We start from the raw sequence: 25,897 nt of genomic DNA on the forward strand, positions 1-25,897 counted from the left end.
AGATGGCCACGAACCATGATTTGGTGTTTTAACACAGTTCAGCAGATTGGGCCCACAGTGTTGCATGGGCACCCCGGATTCCACACTCTGCCTTCCTTCTTCCACAGGTGCCCACTCAGAGGCAAGCTTCCCTGTCCAGTCTCCTCCTCTGAGTGGTGGCCTGTGGGGGGAACCGGGTCAGGGAATCTGGGGCACCTGCACAATACTTGTGGCCCGAACCACCAAACCATACCAAAACACCAGGCCATGGTTCTTCATTGGAGATTTTTAAGCAGAAGTTGGATGGCTATCTGTGAGGGATACGTTAGGGATGGATTTCTTGCATTGGCAGGGAACTGGACTCCATGGAGCCACTTCCACCTCTACAGTTTTGTGCCCCTGCTCTTTGGTGAGAGTCTTTTATAAAAGGAGACAGAAGAGGAGGTGGTCAAACACTGCCTAAGAAAAAGTTCAAATATGCTGACAAATATCATGTTCACTCCTGTAATCCTCTAGGCTTGGGAGGAAAACTGAAAACATTTAGATCTAGACCTGATCTTGGGAGCACAAACTGCACTTGAAAGAGCAACAGAAACCCAATATGAAAACATTTATGTTTGAGAAGAAAGTGAAAGAGATGTGATAGGGAAATGTGTTTCAAACACTAAACACTAACATACACTAAACATTTTGGCTTAGTAAATCCAGTCACACACTTGTTCACAGTCTACTAACTGCCCTTCCTTAGCCTTTATATAGCATTTGTTCCATTTCATCTTCACAACAACTGTGTATAATCATTTCTCTTATACCAATTTCATCATTGGGGAATTGGTGTTCCAACTAGAAATACAGCCAAGGAAATAAAATGCTTAGGTGTGACTGGAACTAAGATTTTCGAGAGCTAAATGGAATTTAGGCTTCATTGTCTTGGTAATTCAGCTTAGTTTGCGATAGATATGTTTGCCTCACTCAGTTGGACTTTTGAATAATATTGCAGTTAATAAGCACTAAGGGTCATTTATTGAGGTCTTCCTTCTGAATGTCCCTTCACCTTGAAATCTCAAGGGTGACAATGAGAGAGAGTGCCTTCTTAGTGTTTGTCCCATGATTATGAAATGTTGTCCCCTAGTGCTTTTATTCTTTTTATTTGTGCTCCATGCTAATATTTTTCATCCTCCCAAGAGTTCCAAGATATATTTTGATCTATAATTATGACCCCCCACGGACTTCCTATCCATTGAATATACTGAATAGCATGTATGCTTGTAAAGAGTTTTGTATATTTTAACTCCTGCAGAACTGACAACATGTTTACTTTCTGTGGTTTTCTGAGGGTGGCTACTGTCTTTATATATAATTATTGATACTTGTACTTTAGATCTGAGTCTTTTAAAGATCTTAATGTTGAATTTTATTGTACTATTGTAAGGCTTTAACCAATTTTACAAGGTGTATGGTGCTTAAATAATTTGTTCTATAAGGCACCTAATACAACAAAAGAAAGGAAAGAAGTAGTGCTTCTTGTGATTGCCCAGGTAACTAATGAAATGAACTGACATTTCCTACAGAAATGGAAGAATGGGCACAGCTGTGTATTTATTAATGATATCCTAAGGTAATGGGATGAATAGGCAACCCCAAATCAACAAGAACACTAAGGAAACGGCTTTTGCATTGGTCAAGGAATGTTGGCGTTTTTAGTCTACTTACTGTTATGCTTCTGTTCAACAATGTCTCTATTGTGTTGAAGGTCAATATCCTTCATTTTCATCAGGCTGGATACCTTCCATAAGCCAGGACTATAGCCAAACCTCAGCTTTTAACAAAGAGAACCATTTCCAAAAGCAATTTCCATGCTAAGGCAGAAAGCTGAATGAGCTCTGTGCCTTAATGCCTTCTCCTGAGCTGTGCAGTAAAGACAGAGCACAGGGAATGTAGTTCCGTTGCAGTCAATTAGCAATTAGACAATAAACTTTCATTATTAATATGGTGCGTAATAAATCTCTGGTAGTGAGCCTGATGAAAATTAAAACTCTCCTAAGCATAATCTGTCAAAGAGGCCCTCTGGATGAAATTCACTTGAAAAGCCATCCCACAATGTCTATCTCAGTTGCTGCTTAATAAATCCACCTAGAGTTCTAGGACAGTGCTTCACATTTAGGTTGTTCCTTTGAACATTGTATGGAAACATAAGCAGCTGGCCTATCATGCTACTTGTCCAGCTAGCTCAGAATGTCTGTAGTAACAGGCTTTGCTCCTGCAGAGTTCCAGTCTAGAGATGGGGGTATCCGTATATGAATATGAATGCCCCCCCACAGGTGGAGATAATGAGGGTCCACCCCCCCCGGGGCCAAAACATCCACTCACCGTTCTGCTGCTGCTACAGGCTCTGCATTCCTTTCCTATCGCTCTGGAGCTCTCGGTGGATTAGCCACTCTTTGATCTGACAGAGAAACTCATCATCCTGCCTCCTGCCACTTGACCTGATTTTGCTCCAATGCAAAATCCACAGAATTATTATTTGAGGGACACAATGGTTCAAAACAGATTGTCGCTTGTTCCAGAAGATCTCAAACCCATATAAACTGCTCCATTATCCTGTGTGCTAGATGCTGTCAAGTTGTAACTGACTTACAGCAACCACAATAGGGCTTTCAGAACTAAGTGAGATATTTAAGAGGTGGTTTTACCAGTTTCAGTTCTCCTTCCCGGTCAGATGGGGACTTGAACCCACGTTTCCTGAATCCTAGCCCATCATTCAATCCACTAGAACAGTGGCCCCCAACCTTGGGCCTCCAGATGTTCTTGGACTTCAACTGCCAGAAATCCTGGCCAGCAGAGGTGGTGGTGAAGGCTTCTGGGAGTTGTAGTCCAAGAACATCTGGAGGCCTAAGGTTGGGGGCCACTGCACTAGACCACATTGGGTATCTATGTTCTACCATTCAACAAACAGCCACCTGCTTAGAGTGACCAAATGAAAAAGAGAACAGGGTTCATGTGCCTTTTGCTTAGAAAACTTCAGAAGTTACAGCTTTCATGCTAGTTACACCTGCTGGACTTTCTGCTGCCACAAAACTCAAAAGTACAGGTACCTTCTTTCTCATCTGGTCATCATAATCAAACAGTTGGTCAAGATGGCGGCGCAAGCACTTGCAGCGGCTAGGCATTCCAGAGATCGGCCCTTATTACGGACTCTACATGCTCAGGCACAAGTAATTTACAGTCGACAAGAATTATTATCTATTGGCAGAGAAGGTTACAACTTTGAATCGACGGTCTCAACTTACAACATCCCAGCTGAGCTTTTAAGACAGCCTGCATATCCGGGGGTTACTCCCCCTGCTCTCCCTGTCAGGAAGAAAAGGGCACGGAGAAAACGCAAGCAGAAAAGAGGTTGCAGGGCCGGTCTACGAGTGAGGTTAGGCAAAAATCCTCACAAGCCTGCATTGCCAAGTCTTATTGTCTCAAATGTTAGATCTCTACCCAACAAGATTGAGGAGCTAGAACTTACTATCTCCCTACAGAAAAATATTCGAGACTGTTGCGTTATGATCTTTACAGAGACATGGCTTGACTCTTCCATCCCAGGGGAGGTAATTGAACTACAAGGACGCAGAGTACATCGAGCAGACAGATCTGTTGAATCTGGGAAGAGCAGAGGTGGAGGGGTTTGTGTTTACACAAACGATAATTGGAGCACAGATGTTAAAATACTGGACATTCACTGTTCTCCTGATTTGGAGTATTTGGCAGTGAAATGCCGCCCCTTTTACCTGCCTCGTGAGTTTAATGTTATTATAATAACAGCAGTATATATACCTCCTGATGCTAACACAACCACAGCTTTGAGTTGTTTGTTAACTGCTATCAGCAAACAGCAGCAGGCCTACCCAGATGGAGTGCTGGTGGTAGCAGGTGATTTCAATCAAGCCAATTTAAAGACCGTCCTCCCTAACTTTTATCAGTATGTGGACTGTCCCACTAGAGGGGAAAATACCTTGGATCAGGTATATAGTAACATCATACATGGATATAAGACGAAGCCATTGCCTAGCTTGGGACAGTCAGATCATATATCTCTTTTTTTGATTCCATCATACAGACCTCTTGTTAAAAGAATCAGACCATCAATTAGAGAAATACAAGTGTGGCCAGTGGATGCATCTGAGCAACTTCAAGATTGCTTTAGGAGCACTGATTGGGCACTGTTTGAGGAGGACAATGTTGATACTTATGCCTCAACAGTACTGTTTTATATCAAAAGCTGCATCAATGTTGTTACTACTACCAGACAAGTACGAGTGTTTTCTAATAACAAGCCTTGGCTAAATAGAGAAGTGCGCCTTTTATTAAAAGCCAGAAATGCTGCTTTTCATTCTGGTGATGAACTACAGTACAGAGAGGCTAGAGCTAAACTGAAAAGGGGCATTAGGGATGCCAAAGCTATGTACAGCCAGAGAATTGAACAACACCTTGAAAGTTCTGACACTCGCCGAGTGTGGCACGGCCTAAGACAAATCACTGGTCAGAGTAACAAAAACAGTCTGTGTAGCAGCAGTGATTTTTTGGCTGAGCAGTTAAATCAATTTTTCAGCCGTTTTGAGGTGGAAACAGGAACAACCATTATTCCAGCACCTACTGTCTATAATACATCACTAGAATCTTCCATCAACAGACAACCACTAGTACTGCAGATTTCAGATGTGAGACGCGCTTTCCAGAATATTAATGTTCGAAAGGCAGCTGGACCAGATGGAATCATGGGACGAGTTATTAGGGGCTGTGCTGCAGAATTAGCTGGAGTTTTTACGGATATTTTCAATCTATCCTTGTTGCAGTGTTCAGTCCCCACTTGCCTGAAGACATCTATTATAGTGCCAGTCCCCAAGCAGTCAGCTGTGGTATCTCTCAATGATTACAGACCAGTAGCTTTAACATCTGTTGTTATGAAATGTTTTGAGAGATTGGTGCTGGATTACATTAAGGCTAGTCTTCCACCTTCTTTGGACCCATGGCAATTTGCATACAGGAAAAATAGATCTACTGATGATGCTGTGTCCATTGTACTCCATACTGTATTGAGCCACTTAGAACATCAGGGAACTTATGCGAGGCTGTTGTTTGTGGATTATAGCTCTGCTTTTAATACCATTCTACCAAATAGGTTGTTTTTTAAAATGATCAACCTGGGATTACCTCAGGAGATCTGCATGTGGATAAAGGATTTTCTGACAGATAGGCCACAGTCAGTAAGGATGGGATCTCACCATTCTTCTACCCTGGTACTAAGTACAGGAGCTCCCCAGGGCTGCGTGCTAAGTCCCTTCCTCTATTCCCTGTACACACATGATTGCACCCCACTGTATAACACCAATGCAATTATTAAATTTGCGGATGATACGACAGTGGTGGGGCTCATAAATAAGAACAATGAGTCTGCTTATAGAAAGGAAGTACAAAGGTTGATACTTTGGTGTAAAGAAAATCATCTCACACTTAACATCAAAAAAACTAAAGAACTCATAATTGATTTTAGGAGGAAGAGATATGTACATTTACCACTGTACATAAACGGTGAGGAAGTGGAGAGAGTTGGTAGTTTTAAATTTCTGGGTACTTACATCTCAGAGGACCTCTCATGGACTATAAATGCCAACATGCTAATGAAGAAGGCACAAAAGAGGCTGTATTTCCTGAGAATGCTCGGCAAGTTAAATTTATCTCAGCATTTGCTTCTGTCATACTATCGTAGCACCATTGAGAGTGTCCTAACCTATGGCATTCTGGCATGGTTTGGGAGTAGCTCTGTAGCGGACAAAAAAGCTCTACAGAGAACCATTAAAATTGCCCAGAATATCATCGGGCTCCAGCTACCAACCCTGGATGACATCTTCACATCCCGCTGTCTAAGGAAATCACATAGCATCCTGAGAGACTCTTCCCATCCTGCTTATAACTTTTTTGAACTGTTACCATCTGGCAGAAGATACAGAACAATTAAGACTCGGACCACACGTTTTCTCAATAGTTTTTATCCCAGAGCTATAATTGCAATTAATAATGAGCTTAAAGACCACCAGTAGTGAATAATTAGTTGGACTGTGTAACTTGGCCTGCGGTGTAGATGTTTGTATTTTTAGTGGGGGACTTTTAGTGGGTGGGGAGTGTTTGGGAATTTTATGTGTGTGCATGTGTCTGGTCTCTGGGTGTCTGTGAATTTCGTTGTATGTGTATATACTTACAATGACAATAAATTATTATTATTATTATTATAATTAATTATCAAATATTGCATCTACAAAAACTTAATTTCACCTTCATAGGCTTGCAAGTTGCAGCCGTGGCCAGGAAAATTAGCTATGTCTAGGAAATTTGCTGTGTCTAGACAGCCAGAGAACTCCCATGCCTTTCTAAATTCTATTCATGGGGAAAGTCTTCCAGCTGTAGCTTCTACTCTCCTTTAATCAATGCAGGTGCAATTCTCTTTATATGACTCTTACAGATACAAAACTCTTTGCCTTCCCAGTTTTTCACACAAAATATTGCTACTTAGCAGCAAAGCAGTTTAAGATAAACCGGCTCACCTGATTTTTAAAATTCCTTCTAGAACTCTGAATAAATGCTTTCAATTTGGTATAAATGATTTTTAATTCACCCCATTACCTAATCTGGACTGGTTTTCAAAGTCTCCCTGGGCACACAGCGCCAGGGGGCGATAATTCCTGGCCAATGACCCGCAACCTTTTAGGAAATTGGTGTGAAGCATGACAGGCAATATGTCACTGGTGCCAACGTCAGGGGAGGTGTGCTTGCCTGAACAAAGGGGAGAACAACTAAGGCATTTACTTTCCGCCCTTGTCCACTCAGGCTGCTCAGGAACCATGTGATGCTCCTGGGCTATCGACATCAAGCTTGCCTTGGCATCTGGATAGCTTCTCATTTTGGAGAGGCTTCCAAGGGAACTGTAAAAATCAAGTGTGGCAGGAGATTAATTAATTGAAACTGAAGACATCTGTTATTAATTAATCCCCAAAAGCCTGGTTAACTCTTCCCTTACCTGATGCCTGTAGGTTTCAACTTTACCATTCCAGCCATGGCTATGATGCAAGTTTAGCAGATATGAGATTCAGAGGTGAAGTATAAAAGATGCACGACTGCAAGGTTGTTACTCAGATACAGCCGTTGGGGCTGTGCCTCCAGGGCACCGACATTTAAAGATAATTCGACTGATAAGCATTAGAAGGGAAAACAGCAACATATCATGGTCCTATTTGCTTTCTTTTTTTCCTCCCTTGAAATCCTAAAATTTATTTTTTGGGGGACCCTATATTGCCCTCCTCCTCTTTCAAGAGCGTTTTCACCCTTGCCTCAGAGGGGGGCGGGTGGAAGACAGTGCCATTATCCTGGATACCAAAATGGTTTGTTAGGGCTCTGCAAGAGTGGGCAGGATTCTTTTACAACCAAGGGGAGTTTCAGTGCTTTTCGTAGCAAATTGTGACAAGTTGCACCTCCTTAAATTTCCTCATCTAGAGATGAAATGGTAATCCTGATATGAGGTATGGAACAAGAACACTACTTCTAGCGCTCAGTCCATAGAAACTCTTTCTAGGGATGGAAAAGATTGTCAGTCTTTAAGCATCCCCAAGTGGGAAGAATTCTCTTCCCAGAAGCTTCTTAAGCATGGAAGATATTTAAACAGTTCATTGTAAAAATACCTAGCATTAATTGTTCTCTGAAATGATGCTTCATGAAAGCTATGGAATTTTCATTCCTGGATTGAATTTACCTTTGCCAGGTAATTGTTCCATTTCAATAATTAAAGTGGATTAGAAATATTGTCAGGTATCATACAACATTGTACTGTGTTTGGTGAACAACATGAGTGTTTTTGATTTTTAAGAATGATGCTCCCGTGTGTTCAGTGGTCATTGCTTGCAGTTTCTAACTTTTCAAATGACCTTTGGTCAAAGATATGTTTTTTTAACTATTTATGTTGTATAGTGTTGACTTTACCAAGTGATGCGTGTGTTCTGTGCTTTCAGGTCAGAACCAACTTTTAACAACCCTAGTAGGGCTTTCAAGGTAGGTGAGATTTAGGGAGTAGTTTTACCAGTTCCACTCCCCCAGTGAGTTCCCATGGCTGAGCAGCAATTTGAACCCTTGTCTCCATAGCCCTAGTCCTTACTCTATCCCTTACACTATACTGGGAATCCAAAACACACCAAGTGGTAGGTGTGCATAAATAATTTCCCCCTTCTCTGTTCACATTCCTTTAAAATATCGGGGGGGGGGGGAGAGCAACACTGTACTCACTACCCTGGTAGCTGATGCTTACACACCCACTGACCACCCTAGGGTGTGTGGCAGCCCCCTATCCTGTGATGTACCTGAAGAAAAGGCACACAGATTGGGAACAAATGTCTCATTTTGGGGGGAGACTTCCAACCAGGTTCATCCCCAAGTCCATTACATTATCAGTATATTTATGGATCTCTATATTTTTAAAATCCTGTGAATGGGGGCTGGGAATTCAAATGGCTATATGGAAAGAAGATGCACAGTGCCCTAATTTTGTAGCCCATACAACAATGATGCTTCCATAAGCAAAAATGCACTCAATCCCAATACAGTAGTGTGATAACATTTCAGTAAAGTGTAGAAAACTAAGTTATTTGCTGCCAAGTCAGAACTGACTTATAGCAACCTTAATAGGGCTTTCAAGGTAAGTGATATATTTAAGAAGCTGTTTTTTACCAGTTCCAGTTTTTACCAATGAGCTTCCATGGCCAAGTTTGGATTTGAACTTTATTCTCCAAAGTTCTAGTCTGTCACTCTATCCACAACACCACTGGTACCCCTTAATAAATGAAACTGAGTGGAAAAAATGAAGGAAATGTTTCAGAATGCAAAAACATTTGTCTAAAGATGCTGTGGATGCCTAGGCCCCACTGGCCAGTTAAATGGTAGTCTAACTTAGTATCCCTCTCACACATTCAGTAAACTGATATAACTGCAGCACAAACATGGGCTAAGAGAAAAAACAAAGAATGCAGAAAGCAATCAAACTAAAGCTGCAGGTTTATAGCAGGATTAAGCAAGTTTGGCTTTCAACTTCCACCAGCTCTAGCCAGCATAGCCAATAGTGAGGAATGCTGGGGGTTGAGTTTCACAACACCAATCCACTTGCAATTCCCCCAGCTCTGGATTACAAGTTGCTCTATAACTTTTCTGCCTTATCAGGCCAGACAGACTGCTAAGCATACTGATGGCAATCCTATCAGAGAAAAAAGTACCAAAGTGCAGTGCAGCTTCTTTCTGCAGGTACAGAGTACTGTAAAACCCCCAAACCGTGATGTACTAGTGCATCCTGCAGCTGCTAATCACATCAGAACATTGCTCCAATTTCCAGCGTGGGTTCCTACCATGTCAGGAAGGACTTATCACGTTTCTCATGATGAAGCAGTACTGAATCGGCTTCCAAATATATACAGTAGCTTTTTCTCTTCTTTTTCCTTTTCCCCAAGATAAGACTCCAGAGTGGTTACTTCCTGTCGGCAGTCACAAGTAGAGATGGGCACGAACTGGCAGTTCATTCCAATTTGTCCTTTGGGCAGACAGGTGTTTGGCACTTCCCAACCCCACTTCTTCCGGCAGGCATCCCCTCCGAGGTACCATGGCAGCTTTCCTCTGAACACTGCTTCTGAGTGGGTGCCTGCTTGGGAGGCATGACTGGGAACTGCCAAACACCTGTTTGGCTGAAAAATGAATTGGTACAAACTGCCAAACTGGTGGTTCATGCCCATCTCTAGTTATAAGCCCTACACTAGGTAAAGGTAAAGGTTCCCCTTGACAATTTGTCCAGTCGTGTACGACTCTAGGGGGCGGTGCTCATCTCCATTTCCAACCCACAGAGCTAGCATTTGTCCAAAGACAATCTTCCGTGGTCATGTGGCCAGCGCGACTTAGACACGGAACACCGTTACCTTCCCACCGTGGTGGTACCTATTTATCTGCTCACATTTTTACATGCTTTCGAACTGCTAGGTTGGCGGGAGCTGGGACAAGCAACGGGAGCTCATTCCGTCGCGTGGATTCGATCTTATGACTGCAGTTCTCCTGACCTTGCAGCACAGAGGCTTCTGCGGTTTAACCCGCAGGGCCACCACATCCCTTCCATGCTCTGCACTAGGCCACTGCATTTTGCAAGATTAAATGCCAAATCACCCTAATGTCAGAGCAGTCATCACTGTGTGTTTGCTTATCTTTTTCTGTGGCCAAATCTATACTACTTAGCAAAAGGAGCAAGAAAGGCAAGCTGTGTTCGTCACTCTCTTGAGAGCAAAGGTGAACATTACAACAAGGAAGAAGTAGTTCAAGTTGGGTCAGTAGTGAGGCTCCAGGTGGGGTGTGGGACTCGACAAGGACCCACATAAGGCCTGAAGCACGGTTTCTTTTAGTCCAAAGCCATAGGGTGTATGGGGAGTGGATTGTATTTAAGAGTTCAATGCACTGTTACAATACAATGGTGTGGGCACGTGAGTGGAGAAAGTGGGACAGGCGGCAGTAATAAGTGGAGGGATGTGGGGGGGAGCACATTGTTTAATGCAGGGAAAGAAAAGGGATCCACAAGGAATGATGAGAGGGTGTAGGGAGAGGATGAAAGAGTAGCTGAGTAACAGGGGTTCAGAACAAGAAGTGGGGAACAGAGATGGGGAGATGAAGACCTTAGGTAATTCAGGGCACATGTGACAGTATGTGACTTGGAGAGACAAAAGTGCACACTGTGGAGTGGAGAAAGAAAAGGAGGGAGAGCTGACAGAAGGGGGAGGTTAGAGAGATCGGTGGTGGTGCAAATAGAAAGGCAAGAATTTGTAAGGGGACAAAGAAGCAAAGCAGGTTAATAGAAAATGGACTAAAAAGAAAATCCATTAAAGCAGAAGTGTTTTCCCACAGCTAAGATAGCAATATTGGAAACTTATCTCGCCAGTGTCAAATGAGCTCTGCTGAGTGCTGGTCTGTTTCCAAACGCACTTCTGTGTTGGTCCTTCCCTATGAACCTTCTGTAAAGATTTGGACTGAGGGCTTCAGTAGACAAAATACTAATTCTGTATCCAGAAACAGTACAGTACAACCATACAAATGAAAAGGCTCTGCTTATTTGAACATGAGCTCCTCTCAATCCGTATTTGGCAAATTAACTTGCCTTTCTTCCGTCATTTGGGAGATGGAATGGTTTTGTTTGCAGATGTGATCATTCCGCTGCATAACATTGAAAGATTTGCATTGGCTGGTGAGATGATATTGCAGAAAGAGGAAATATGATTTTACTTTAATATGTGACTTTGGCCATAAGTTATCAGAGGTCAGGTACACATACCTCATAATTAGAAGATGAAATCTATTAGTGTTCTGGAGACATGATCCAGGCAGACCTTAGGGACTGAGCAATTATCCTTGCAAACAAATCAGACAACAAAGCAAGCTAATTTGCACACTTGGGGAACTGTGAAAAACTTCTTTTGTGACAACCAGGACAATCTCAAAACTTGAAGAATTCCTTCTTTTAGTGATGGCTTGTATATTTTAGCTCTTCAAGGAATGTGTGTCCCTTGTTTCATATGAATTTGTCCATACACTACCATTGTAGGAATGTAACAGTATGACGCCAGAGCAGAGCATGATCCATCTAGCTCACTATTATGTATTCTGACTGACAGTGAATCCCCAGAGTTTCAGGCAGGAGTTTTTCCCAGTCATGCCTGAAGATGCCAGCATGGAATGGAACCTCAAATGAAGAACCTTCCCCATGTTCTACTACTGAGCCTTGGCCCAAAGGCTATAGTAATTTGCTGCAGACATTATCTCCTTTTGGTGCCTCTGGGCTGGTTGATGAGCTGGCTGGTGATCATGAAGAGGTGTATGGTGTATCACTGAAACCACTTGCCTTGGCCCCACCTTGTTACCTTTCTTTACTATTGATACCCTATTGGTACTTTAGGGCAGCCACTCTTGTTTTGGCCAGGTCTGTAAAGAGAATATGATAGAAATATAGGCCGAATCACATAACAAACCTTATAAGGTGATATGTGAAGAATTATTTCCTGTCCTCCCATTCAAATGTGCCAGGGGACCCCAGAGGGCTATATGGCCCCCATTAAGAATGGCTGCTTTAGGGTATTAGTACCCTATTGGTACTTTTAAAATGTCCAAAACATAGAGAAGGTGCATTCATTGAGTAGAATAAAGAGCAGAACTTGGAAAAGTTGTTGTTGTTATGTTTGCAATTCTACAAGAGTCCTACATTACCTTAAACACAAATAAGTTTTATTCGCTGTATGCTTTTGCGGATGTGCTGTTTATGTATGGAATGTAGTTTCCGTTGGCAGATGTTTCTACACATGTGTGTGGGTTTGAGAACAATGTAATAGAAATGCCGAAGTTCCTGATATTGTGACGACTGAAATAGTGAAAGTTAATAAAGTTGTAAATAAAGCTGTAAATAAGATTTGTCCAGCAATCGCTGACAAGTAAACTCAAGTACAGAAAAGCAGATTTACAAAGTATGGTGGACAACAACTGTCAAAATCCCCCCACTTAGCACAGCCATTCACTCTGATCAAGATTGGCCTTTTTATTCACAAAAGGCAACAGGATCCAATGGCAGCTCCTTTCTAGAGAAGGGGAGGGTGGAAGGAGATGCTTGCTAATTCAGAGCAGTTCATAGAAGGTACCCGGAGCTGCAGCACAGGGAAAAATAATGAAGTTCGCACCCGCCCCGCCCCACCCCGCCCCCTCCAGCATGAGCAACACTCCACTCTGGTTTTTGTTTTGTTTTGTTCCTCCCATGATTCTGCTTCTCCTGCTTCTTTGGTCATGCAAAAGTAACGCCTTGCCTCTTGCTGGTGGGGAAGCAGGGAAGTAAAGGCAGTGTTGCACAATAGAATGTGCTATGCCTGTTCTTCTTCCTGCTGCTTTGGAGCATTTGTAGCTCCAGGCATGATGATATCCCAGACATCTAGCAATCCTAATAACAGTTACATATAATAAAAGAAAAGTGAAACAAGAGCCCTTCATCTTTCCAAGACTCATTGTTTTCTTCCTGATCACTTACACCTATGATCTCCCTCTGAAAATAGTGCATTCAGGGATTGTAATCCAGTGGGGTAAAACATTTTATGGGTGTGTTTTGGGACCTAGTTTAGAACTAGGTTCTCATGTTCTTGCTGAAATCCAGCAGGGCCATTTTGTATTCTTTCCTCTCTCTTTTCATCTTGTTTTCAGTACGCAGTGCTCTCTGCCTGTGTAGTATGAATTAGGTTATCTGTAAAAGCTAATTAAGAATATGTTAGCATGTGTGCCATTAACTGATTAACATATTTCATATTTTGTAAAGTTGATGCTATTTCTTCTTTCCTATCAGAAACACCCACTGGTACGGAGGGGGGAGAGTTTATTATTATTTGGAGAAAATCATTGGGAGTGGAGGGCAGGCAGCAAATCCATTCTATCCTCCACCTCCACCTCCTGGTTAGGTATAGACTTGGAGGCCTCCTTATTGTCCAGGAAAATAGGAGGTTGGGAAAGGAATTCAGAGCAGATAAAAAGGAGCTTGAGGAAACAAGCTCCTTATAATGCAGAAGAGATGAATAGCATTCTGCCAGGCAAACTGTCCACCGGGTCCTGTACTCTCGTTGCTGACTCACAATGTTGTAAGGACATCTGTGGCTGTTTCCTTGTCACTTTCTCTTGTTTCTCTTTTTAAAAAACAAAACATGACTTGTAAGGAAATGTTTTAACATCAAGCCAGCAAAAGGAGGACAGTGTGCTATGCTGGTTACAATTCCTGTCCCAGAAAAGAATACAGTGTGGGTCCTGGCTCACAAAGATGAATCCATCACCATCACTGGCAGGGTTTGTTAAATAGCTGGCATGGAGGGTGCAAGAGCCTGTGAGCTGCCAACAAGTGGCTAATTAGTGCCACAAGTGAGGCTTATTAAAAACTGAGGAGAGGTTTCAAACTCTCTGCCAAGAACACAGATTCTCAGGGCTAATCTGATCAACAGAGTTAACAGCAAGGGAAAAGAATGCAACTAGTTAGTACACAACTAGTTAAACTTAATTTCTTATTTCCAAAGTTGGACAGTGAGCATTGTTAGCACATGGACTGTTTAAGTGACGGGAGTAATTGATTAGCACACAACTAATTATTTCCAGGCTCTTGTCATGTCTGCAAGCACTGGGCAAAATCCCTTACTGCTGTAGTTCTTGCACATCTTTTTTGTGGGACTGCAATTGCTGTAACTTCTCTGCAAGCAATTCTCCTGGATTCGACCCATGGAACAGTGATACCATGTGTGTTTGGGTGGCCCTGACATGCATGGGCCATGCATCTCACGAAGCTATTTTTGCAGCCCACAGTCCCATCAGAAAATCCCTCCCCCAAACTCTTCCCAGCAAAAGAATAAAAAGGATCTTCCACTCCTGGAAGCTTGCAAGAACTGTAGTAAGCAACACTTTTGAAATCATCATCATCTGACTCTGCCAAGAAAAAGATGAAACTGTGTCACACCTCCTCTGCGAATATCCAAAGACTGCACAGAGTACAAAATTAGACATGATAAAGTGGCAAAATTAGTGCACTGGTCATTGTGCAAAAAATATTACTTGCCAGCCTCCAAAAACTCATGGGAACGTCAGACAGAGAAGGTGTCAGAAAATGAGGAAGTCAAGATCTTGTGGGATTTCTGGATTCACACTGATAAGATACCTTGAATACAACACACCAGACATAGTAGTAATAGAACGAAGAAAGGTCTGGAGCACTGACATTGCAATTCTGGAGGATGCCAGAGTTGAAAATAAAAAATTGGAAAAACTAACAAAGTACCGAGACCTGCCAATCGAAACATCGCGCTTTGGGATGAAACACATTTCAGTGGTCCTCGTAGTCATTGGAACTTTGGGAACAATATTAAGAAATTTCACACATTACTATAAGCAGTTACAGATCTCAGAAATAACACCATCATTACAAAAAAACAAAATGCAAAACAACAATATTAGGAACAGCATACATACTGTGGCGATACGAGTTTGGTTAGAATTTGTATCTGTACCAGTCAATGTTTTTATAATTTTGACTGTTCCTGGTGTTTCTGAATAATAATCATAATAATACATCTTAAAGTGCCTATTTTGCAAAATTGGAGGTGAATTCTCCTCCCACTTCCCCTTTCATTTTTGGTTCTCAAAGGACCACCAAGGTGGAACTTTGGCCCTGGACCCACCAAAGTAGTGCACCCCTGACAAAAAGAAACCTCTTCTCTCGAGTGAGCTTCCACCTATTCTGAAGTGCAGCCCTGACACAACTTCAGCACCTCAGTGAAGCCCAGGGAATATAACATGTTTGACTTGTACTTGTGGTGTTTTTATTTTATTTTATTTTATTTTTGCTGTGGTATAATCACACTGCTTAGCTAAGGCTTAGGTGTTTTTCCTCAGTAAGGTTCCTGTTGTAATGTTAAGAAATTAACAAGGTTTAAAGATCAACACCCAAGTTTCCAGGTAAGGATTGCTTCCACACAAGCCCATCTCAGTAATGTACACAGGGAAACTGCATTTACAAGCATTTTCTGTACCTTTTGCAGAATATGCTTTCAGGCAACCTAAAAATAAATAAATAAAAGCTGCGTTAGGGAGAATGAGAAGTTGCCTCAATTACATTATCCCTTCATGGACTACTTTTACAAAATCTGATGATGTAGGTCTTGGGGTGTTACATTGGAACATATGGAAAATACACAATACTGCGGAAACCTCTCTGCATCAGATATGGAAAAAAAAATTTATTTACAGTAACAAATAAAAAGAGACACCATACAAACCATTCCCATATAGAAAGGAAACCAGAGGATTAAGTATGGCAGGCCTGTCTGTATTTGGGATGATAACAGGTTTCCAATCCCTTGGTCCCAATGCATGCTACTAATCTGGATCTCTTGTTGGTGTCCAAGATCTTGCCAACAGGAAAATAAATGGAGTTATGTCTTTGAGTTGGTTCTAATGCTTGCCTGTCATAGAGACAGGCAAGGACTGACAGCTTCTTTTATCCTTTCCTACACTAATCAGTCAAAAAGAATCTAGTAACACTGATAGGCTCTAGAGATGACCAAGAGACTCTTGAATGAGAACATAGGTAGTGGAGAGTGGTGTGTTCTCACTGTGTAAGACTATCCAATCTCAGTACTGATATCCATAACAAAAGGATGGGGGACAAGAATGATAAGGTTCCTTTTAAAAAGTTCACAGAACAAATTAGCGCCTAGCTGCTTGCAAATCTGGAGGACATCTCACTGGGCTAGAGGCTGTTCCAACAATTTGGCATCTTCTCCTCGTGTCACAGGAAGAATCCAGCAATTGAGACAGCACCAAGATGGGCCCAGAGCAGCTGCACAAAAACATCTTGGCATGCTAAGCTGAATGCCATTCTGGGCACCAGGAAGTAGCCAGGAGGCAGCAAAGTTGCCAGCTCGTTGGCATCATCATGAGGCTAACAGCATTTGGAACAGCCAGAAAGCACCAGAGCTAGAAAAGCTCTATCTGCAAGTCAGTGGCAGTATGACTTTGCTGGCCAGTAGGTGGCACAGCCTGCTGGCACATTATGCCAAGGCAACATAGCTTGTCCATGATTTTTGGCCCATTGTGTGAATGCTCCAGATCTCTGCCAAGCAGCATAACTGGCTGTACAGATATTCTTTTCCTCCTCTTGGCTCAGGCAGCAGGAACACTGATCTTCCCCCAGCTTCCACAGGAGAAATCTGGTGGGAAGGGAAAGAGACAGAGACAAAAAGGGAGGGAGGGAGAAAGAAAGCACGTCCACCACTTCTCCTTCAAAAATAGCACAAATCTTTAGTGTCAGTCTGGAGAAAAGAGCTAGTTGTTCCAAAGCACTTTTTGAGCCCCTAATTATGATTCCATTAGAGTCTACACTGTCAGCTTCAGTGGGCTCATCTCTTATTCCAAACTTAGCTTCTTTGGCATCCTGATCATTGGATGGGGTGGAGGGATAATAATGGAAGCCCTCCCACCAAGGTCCTTCTCCAAGGTTACAGCAAGAGCTCCTGTCCTGGGAATGAGACTTGGCTCAAGGTTTCAGGAGGAAAAGCACAAGCCGCAGCACTCCATGCAGATCTCCAGGCAGTCAGCTGACTCACAGCATGCATCAATAATGCCACAGTCCATGTCACAGGGCAGGTCGCAATCGGCACATTCCCCCGAGCCACAGCAGCAACAGCAGATGCAAGAATCCTCGGAGCTGCAGGAGCCACAGGTGGCACAGTCCAGCATGATGTTGCAGAGGGTCAGGAACTCACAAAAGAGGCAGGAGAGGATGCAGTGGACACAGCAATCTGGAAGCGGAGAGAACAGAGAATAACAAAAAAAAGCAGGCAAAAGTCAGCTTGGTGGGGGCTGAAATAGGGCAAGAGGAGCTCTGGAAGGCAAGAAGAATGAAATATAACTTTGCACACAGCTGGAACACAACAAGCTTCTACAAATATGTCGCTCAAAAAATTCTATGGACACCAAGCAGAACATTCATATTAATGCAGATCAACTGCATTCCAATATCTCAAGGCAGAAATGGAATTCAAATTCTTACCTGATCTCAGAAAGCACTCCCTATACAGTGTCTTGGGACTATGCTAAGATAGAAAATGATCCGTAAACAATTCCAGCGGCAACACAGCTCCTCACAACTAGTGCAGGGACTGCACACCTGTACCACAGTAGTGGAAATGAGAGTACATCTATACAGGAAACATCTCCCACTCTTGATTACTAGGCAGTGGGGAAACATAGGAAGCAGTACTGTCAATTAATCCAAAAACACACGAAGCATCTATTTTGCTGTGAAAACTACACTCCCCAACATCTCCAAAGTGGACCCAATTGCCATGCGGTCAGCCCATTTATTAAACAATGAGCCCATACATAGAAACTTCCCAGAAAAAAAACACAACCCTCATGAAGACTGATTGTTGCACTGACATAAGTATGTTTTGAATCTGGTGGGGAAAGTATAGAGGTCAAGAAGAAGTGCAAGTACATGCAATCAAGTTGCTTCAAAAACTGAGCTTGGATCATGAGAATAACAGTTAACAACTACTAACAACTGTGCTTCACTTTCTCTTGGGTCCATCTGATACATGTATTTCTTCACTGTGCCTGCTCTTGCATAGACACTTAACTCCTCTCAATCCCAATGATGCACAGATGCCATGACTGGAGCTGGCTTGGGACCCACTCTTGGCTTTCTATGAATAATTCAGATGGAGATGTATGGAATAAATAAATTTGTTTATTTTGTTTAAAATATATTTAGCCAGCCTTTTTCCTGAAAAGGATCCAAGGCGGCTTATATCATTAAAAGGCAACATTAAAGCTAACAACTGTGAGTATACAAATACTGATTTATGTCTGTTTTGGTCATGGATACATGTTTTATTATCAGAATCTCATGCACTGATCAGGGCTAAAGCTACAACTGGGCAGAGAAAGACAGCTGCCTCAGATTCTGAAAGGTGGGGAAGCTGACAGTGCTTTTTATGCCATGCATAACACTACATCTAATAAGATAGTGTCTTGCTCCCAGGTACAGTAAAGGACATTGTGCTTTCATTAGGGTTGATTCAATTGTCAGGCTAGTCAGGTTTTGCTCATGGAGTGGGTGTGTTTCAGGCAGCAAAATATCTTGAGCTGGTCCTTAACTGACTGGTCCTTAACTGACCTACTCCATTTAGCTTGGATCCTAAAGGAAAGCATGCACCACGAAGTAACCAGATGCACCTCTGTCCCCACTGGCACATTTTCTATCATTAGTTCACTGGTGAGATGGTTCTTTTCACTATCACTTAATCGGTGGCGCTGCGGGTTAAACCGCAGAAGCCTTTGTGTTGCAAGGTCAGAAGACCAGCAGTCGTAAGATTGAATCCATGCGGCGGAGTGAGCTCCCATCGCTTGTCCCAGCTCCTGCCAACCTAGCAGTTCAAAAGAGTGTAAATGCAAGTAGATAAATAGGGACCATCTCAATGGGAATGTAATGGTGTTCCGTGCCTAGTCGTGCTGGCCATGTGACCACGGAAACTGTCTACGGACAAACGTTGGCTTCATGGCTTGGAAACGGGGATGAGCAACGCACCCTAGAGTCGGACACGACTAGACTGAATGTCAAGGGGAACCTTTACCTTTACTTCATCTCCAATGACTGAAGGACCAAATAAACTCTAAATACTAACTGAAACATACTGAGGTAGGAGGAGAGATACCTTCCTGGGCTTCAGTAGGAATCTGAGATGACACAGATTTGGAGCTGCTTTTGCTCTTTTTACTGATTTGACTGTTGATGGAATGATGTGACTGTAACTTCCGATGAGGTTTTTGAGAGCTTGACAGCGACCTGAGTTCTGAGCACACAGCTCCATTCCCAGCCTCTCCATTGGAACTACCAAGCCCTTCCGGCACGTGCCCGGCACCATTCTGTAGCAGAGGGACAAGAGTCGAAGTTGGAGGAGTTTGGATAGTTACTCGGCTCTGGGGCTGGCCTGTTGGGAACATGGAGAAACAGATCTGAGCATAAGTACCCACACAGTTGTGGCAGAAATGTGTCTAATCTTCTGCACTGTACATAAAAATGTTAAAGAATTTCAACTTAAATGTGACATTTCTTTAAGACTTGGATTTGCAACCATTTTTGTTTTAGATGCTCCCTCACTGTTTACATTTCTTTCAATCATCTGAAGTATTAGTGGCATTTTTTTAAAAAAAAGTTCATCTTAGAACATTAACAACATGTCCCTAAGAAAGCTTTATGATTTGAAATGTCCCCTATGTTGCCCCATATAGCAACATTCTCTGGGTGGCTTACATAAATATTATAAATGGGGAATAAAACAAACATACAAAAGCAATATAAAACAAAACAGGTATATAACAGACCTGCTAGTAAGTTAAATGGGGTAACAGTAGCCAGGTGATCTCTGTTCACCTGCAACTGCAATTGGTTTATCACTGAAAGATGCTAAAAAGTGTTTCAGGATACCAAGGTCACTTACATTCCCACTGATAATACTGCATTCAAAAGCACCCCCAAAATACAAAAAAAAGTCTAATCCTTTAGAGGACAATGCAACATTTTCCAGAACAGGCTGAACAGCATTCAGCTGCACAGATGTACCACACAATAACAACAAAGAGTCCTAGGGCAGAATTAAGGATGAACAAACTATAGCACCATTTTGGTGGATTTCAGGCTCCCTGACTCTGATATAAAGAAACTGTGCAAGATGGATTATATCAGAAGAAAAATACTGACACCATACTAGCTGATGGAGCCATATTGAGACAAGTTTATTTAATGTGGGCATTGTAGCTTCCTGGGTCCCCCCACCCCCTTGGTGGTGCTAATGACAGTAGGACTTCTTTGGAGTCTAACAGGATCTGTGTGGAACCTTGACATACGGCCATCCCCAATTTTTGCAGCTGCATTCTTTTCTCTGGGCATAACCAGGCAAACCTCTGTTACAAAACCCATGCTAGCCTTTCTCTGTTATCCTCCTTATATACAAATTAGCAACAAACCAGTAAGAATAAAATAGCAAGTATCATTATAGATCATATTTCTGCTGTGTCCAAACAACCATCTTTGCTTCAACCTAAGCCATATGGATATGCATCACGGAGGAGGAATGTGTACATCAGTTCCTCCCCGACTGCCATGTAAGTCCTTGCCAGATTTCAAACATATACACCAGTCCATCAAGGGAAGGAAGAACGTAAGCAAACTCATTCAGACTTTAATGGAAGCACTCTATTAATTTCTGGAGGCAACATCTAACTGATTGTAGTTTGGTGAACACAACACTCTCCTGAACTTGAAATGTAAATTTGCAGACAGTTTGAAAGAAAGATGGGGAAGTGACAGATGAGGGTAATTTGCCTAAAGCTACCATTAAGCAGGTGGCATATTTGAAACCCTTTTGTTTCAGCTCTAAATCCAGCATTTGGACTACAGTTCTAATTATAGCATGTCCACACAGGTTATATTTTTAGATTTTTTTTTCTTCATATGTCTCCTCTGCAATCTACAAAACACCCATGAACAAACCCAAGTTATTCAAACCCAAATGCAAAATATTCTTGCAATGAAAATCACTAAGTGATTTATTCTCTGCCTTCACTTCAAAGTGTTCCTTGCTTAATTATGTTGTAACCTGCCCAGAGAGTGCTCTAAGGACTATGCGGCAGTATATAAGTAAAAAAAAATAATATTCACTACTAATGCTGAGCTGGAACCTTCCATCCATTTCTCACTGATGGGGGGGGGGGGAGGGTGTCCAACAGCTACTTTTTCTTTACTTCTGGCAAAACCCAAAGGAAAAAAATAATAAAAAAGACAAAACCTGGTGACACCTTATAGACTGTTATATTTTAATGTGAGCTTTCATGGACAAGTCCACTTCTTCAGACATACGAGGTATACTTATTCTTTTCACCCTCCCTTGCAATTGCACTGGAGAACAACTCCTTAACAATTAGCATCTGGCTGAACTGAAGAAAAATCTCTTAGATGGGTTCAATGGTCTTCCCCAGTATCATATCTGAATGATATGATGGAAAAATTGTAGCCATACACTGGGGGGGGGGGTAATGACCCACTTGGTGCAACAGATCAGTCTCTACTTACACCTCTCTTTTAAAAAGAGAAGGATGGTAGTGCAATAAAAGGATAAGCAGGAAAACTGATATTAAAATATTAAGGAGACGGGAAGCTTACTAGGAGGCAAGGAAGAGCTGCTTTCTGTCTCTTTAATTTTTAAACATAATTGCTCTACAACACAATTGTTGTTTTGTGGGCTGCTATGTTGCTTCACCTTGTCTATTTAAATGATGGTCTTCAATATGAAGACTAAAATTTGGTACAAATTATATTTCACATTTAGAACAAGGGATGGGGGAGAGCCCAACAGCACTGGCTGTCAACTCTCATGACTTACTGGGAAGTCCACATTCTCAAGATATTTTCCATGTGTTTTTTTCTCTCTCTCAAACAGAGAGATTTTTGCTATTTGTGTTTTAATAGCTGAAATCGAAATGGGTGTTAACATGCTGTCAAGTCACATATCACTTATGGCAACCCTAATAGGATTTTCAAGTTATGTGTCATATTTAAGGAGTAGTTCTTCCATAACCCCCAACAGGGATTTGAACCATGAACCTAGTCCATCGCTCTATCCACTACACCACACTGGCTCTCAAGTCTAAATACATCTATGTATTACTGAAACTTCAGTAACATTTACCTCTTTGAAATACTGCAGTGTGAGAATTTGCCATACAAAACATAAAACATGTATTGTTGCAAAGGGCACCCAACAGTCTGTTTTTTGAAAATTTCATGTTAGTATAACAAAAGAATTGAAGTAAAATATCTGTTCTTAGCTTGTAGTGCCCCTCACAATTAAAATGCACTCAAACCAATCAAATTGAACCCACAGAGTAATTTACGCAAACTTTGATTAATTTACATATAATAAACCAATTATATCGTGATTATCACTGTTTAATAGCACTGTAGGAAGAAAAGGAATTTACTAGATGTGCACATAGTAAGTCCATATACATTGCTTGAATATGAAACAGAAAGCCGCAGCTTCTCAAACATGCACACACATGCTGAAATAAATGCATCTACTTGTTCTCAAATCTGATACACTGTACATACAGTGCACATATTTTTCCCCTACACGTGTGATCACCATGAATCCTTCCTCTGTTGGAGCTGTGGAGAAGCCTTATCGACCCTGAGCACCATGAATTCCAGACTCTCTTTATTACGGTGGGGGAATAAATTACAAAGGTCAGTTGGGTGCCTGACTCCTCCTATCCTAGCTGCTCACAGGGAAGCTTAGTTATTTCCAATAGCCCCCTTTAGCTTTCTTCCCCCAGCCAGACCCAAGTTGGAGTCATTGTGCCAGCACTGGCTTTAGTCCAGGACTGAGGTCTTGTTCTCCAGACTGACCCCAACCAGCTAATGCCCATTACTGGATGGCCAGTAATGCTGGACTAATGCAGGTCCTTGCATCTACAAGATTCATTCTGCCTCTGGATGGCCTGCCTGCTACTTGGTCTGCCAGCATCTCTTCTGGGTTGGGGTGGGGTCTGTGGCTCAGCAAGGCATCTCTGTCTCCATGGAGCAGGTCTTGGGGGAGTGAGTGCCTCTCCTGCATGCACATTTTCTAGCTCTACAGAATTGGACCTATTCTCCAGTCTGAGGGTCTTGCATCAGCAGCGGGTGATTGTCCTCAAGGGCACAGAAGATAGGAGAGGGCTCCTCCAAGGACTATGTCCAGTCCTCCTCCTTTATGCCAATCAAAGGAAACGAGACCCCTTCTTCTCCTCCTTTGAGCCCAGGTCCCACCAACTTGGCCTTGCCTCTGCCCCAATCGCTTTCCTCTCACTGTGCCCTCAGGGTACCCTGTCACCATGAGGTGGCGCAGGACCAAGGCAGAGCAGAATACTGGGGGAGGGGGGAGCAAAGGGGACCCTTTACAATATCCACTGGAGTGCCCTGCAATTTTACCCAAACCCACACCTTTCTAAGGTGGACAGATTTCATTATATGTTGGGAATTAGTGTTTAGAAACACTGCTATTTGCACCAGAACTCCTGGGATCCTCCAAACAACATGGACAATGGCTCCTGAGATTCTGTAGGTGATTACAAATTGCAATGTGACAATTTCCAGATTCATGGGAAAGTTCCTTTAAGTTGTCTTGACCAAGAAAACAAACCCAAGATCAATTTAATCTTGCGCTCTTCTAGTTTATACACCAAAAGGCAGAGCAAAGCAAAATGAGATTGGACATAAAACAAACAAACAAACCCCTTCCTGGCTTGGACTTGTTTTTTTTTTCTCTCTCTCTGCTAGACTTTACATTTCTCTCCTCAGTCTGATCTGTAAACAAGCAGTGATTCAGCAGAAAGGCTTGAGGGCAGAAAGCACCTTGAGCCAATCCAGGGAACAGAAGCTGCATTCTCTCTCTCTGGGGTGTTTGCTGGACAAGACTCCTGGCTTTCTGGATGGACAGGGCCAGACTGACTCATACTGAAAGCACCATGCATGGCCTTCAAACATAAGATGTTTCTTGTCTCATGATATTGTGCAGCCAAGCAATAAGTGGCGAAAAGGTAATCCCAGTCCCTCTAGTCTGGGCTACTTACAAGAGCACGCTCAGTTTATACAAGGTTATGTTTTGACCAAGAGAAAAAAAATGCACTGGGGAACATAATTCACTATTATTTCCTTAGGCTGAGCACAGAGAAAAGGGCACAGTAACTGGATTTTGGCTTTACTTAATGGGAACTTCTGCTCAATGTGCAGACACATGCACAGAATTCAAACACAGACGGGCAGAACTTCCAAGAGGATTCTTTTACTTTGCAGGGAGCCCAAACAATTGGTGTTGATCATGTTGTGTGTATATGTGCGACCTCTTTTAAGATTTTGCCTATGAATTCAAGCAATGACTCGTGTATTTTTTGGTTACTCTTCTGCTAGAGACTTCAGGGCATGGGCAGTCTGTCATTCAAGCAAGTGGAGAAGGTTAATTCCAAAATTTGTGTGTGTGTGTGTGTGCAGCACACGTCCCACTTGGATCATGAGCTGCCCCTGTGAAGGGGGCTTCTGTTGTAATTCAGACTTTGCTCCTAGTTTATTAACATAATCATCTTGCATGTATGTTACAGAAAGAGAAGCACTTGCCCAAGGTGGCTGAGATTCATTTCCTCTTCAGACCATTGCTTTCCATGTGAGGAGAGCAACACAAGCAAGGCTTTACTGAATGGCAGAATAGGGCTTTAGAGAAATCTCAAGCTTCCTTCCCAATGTTCAAATATAAAGTTCTACCTACTAAAATCCTATGTCATGGCCAAATTCAAAGGCTAAAATCTTCAACTTATTCTACTAGTGCAAGTTCCTTTTACCTCGACAGTATGTATCCCTTGCCAATGCAAAAGCTATCCAAATTAAACAGTCTGCTAAATAAGGAACCCTTGTTTTGACCCCTCTGTGACCTAGATGTGGAATGATCGGCATTCTGAAAAGGCTTTGTGCCAAGGGGTTCATCCTAATAGAAGCCAACTGTGAGATTTCTCTCTGCCTTTTTTGACCTAAGGAGCCACGCATTAGCATGCACATGGTGGTGGGACAGAGTGACCCACACATGAAAGTCTGTCACTTAATGCAAATAGCTTGCAGTATCTGAATGCACCTACAGCTGCTTATCTGGAAAATGAAAGGAGCAGCCTCTTTCCCTGTCATTTTAAACTTTCCTGAGAGGGGGAAGACCCCTTCCTGTAGGCACATCCATCTAGTTTTCAGTTTCAGCTTAAAGCAAAGAATGAATCACACCAGCTGAGTTCAAATGGAGCCCATGAGAATATGGGTTCACACACTGACATGACCTTAACTGCAGTGGCATGAGTGAACCATTATAATCATCATTATTTCAGGGATGAAATTATAGAGTGGTGAATCCCCTAATCAGATAATTACAGGTGGGAATTCCACTGATGATAAGAATTCTGTTCCCAGCCATTTATTACAGTTTTTCCTGGCTCTACAACAGACTTCTTTCACAAGCCAGACCAACACCCAGTACACCATTAGCAGCTTGGATTATTTCTAAAGGTCTCTCTGATCTGGGGGGTGAATAAGGGCAAGTAGCCTGAAGATGTCCCTTGGTACATTCCACAGGGACTTTTTCACACCCACCAGAACAAACAAAAACTGAACACATTTCTATCCATTTTCCTTAGTTTTTTGTTCTGAAGGAGCAAGGAGAAACAAAATTAGAAA

General features: G+C 42.3%; 1 protein-coding gene across 7 annotated transcripts in view; it reads right to left on the bottom strand.

Annotated features, from left to right (window-relative positions):
* Positions 1-15,407: 15,407 nt before the first annotated feature.
* MDFI (MyoD family inhibitor) overlaps positions 15,408-25,897 on the bottom strand; it is a 79,127-nt gene continuing 68,637 nt past the window's right edge. For all 7 annotated transcript variants that reach the window (XM_020796460.3, XM_020796453.3, XM_020796478.3 and 4 more), the window contains 2 exons: positions 19,308-19,583; positions 15,408-17,390 (listed from right to left, as the gene is read on the bottom strand). In XM_020796460.3, the coding sequence (XP_020652119.3) occupies positions 17,134-17,390; positions 19,308-19,583 (533 nt within the window). In that variant the 3' untranslated portion in view covers positions 15,408-17,133. The remainder of the gene's footprint in view (positions 17,391-19,307; positions 19,584-25,897) is intronic.

The sequence above is a fragment of the Pogona vitticeps genome, chromosome 4 (assembly GCF_051106095.1).
Source record: "Pogona vitticeps strain Pit_001003342236 chromosome 4, PviZW2.1, whole genome shotgun sequence".
Classification (NCBI taxonomy): Eukaryota; Metazoa; Chordata; class Lepidosauria; order Squamata; family Agamidae; genus Pogona; species Pogona vitticeps.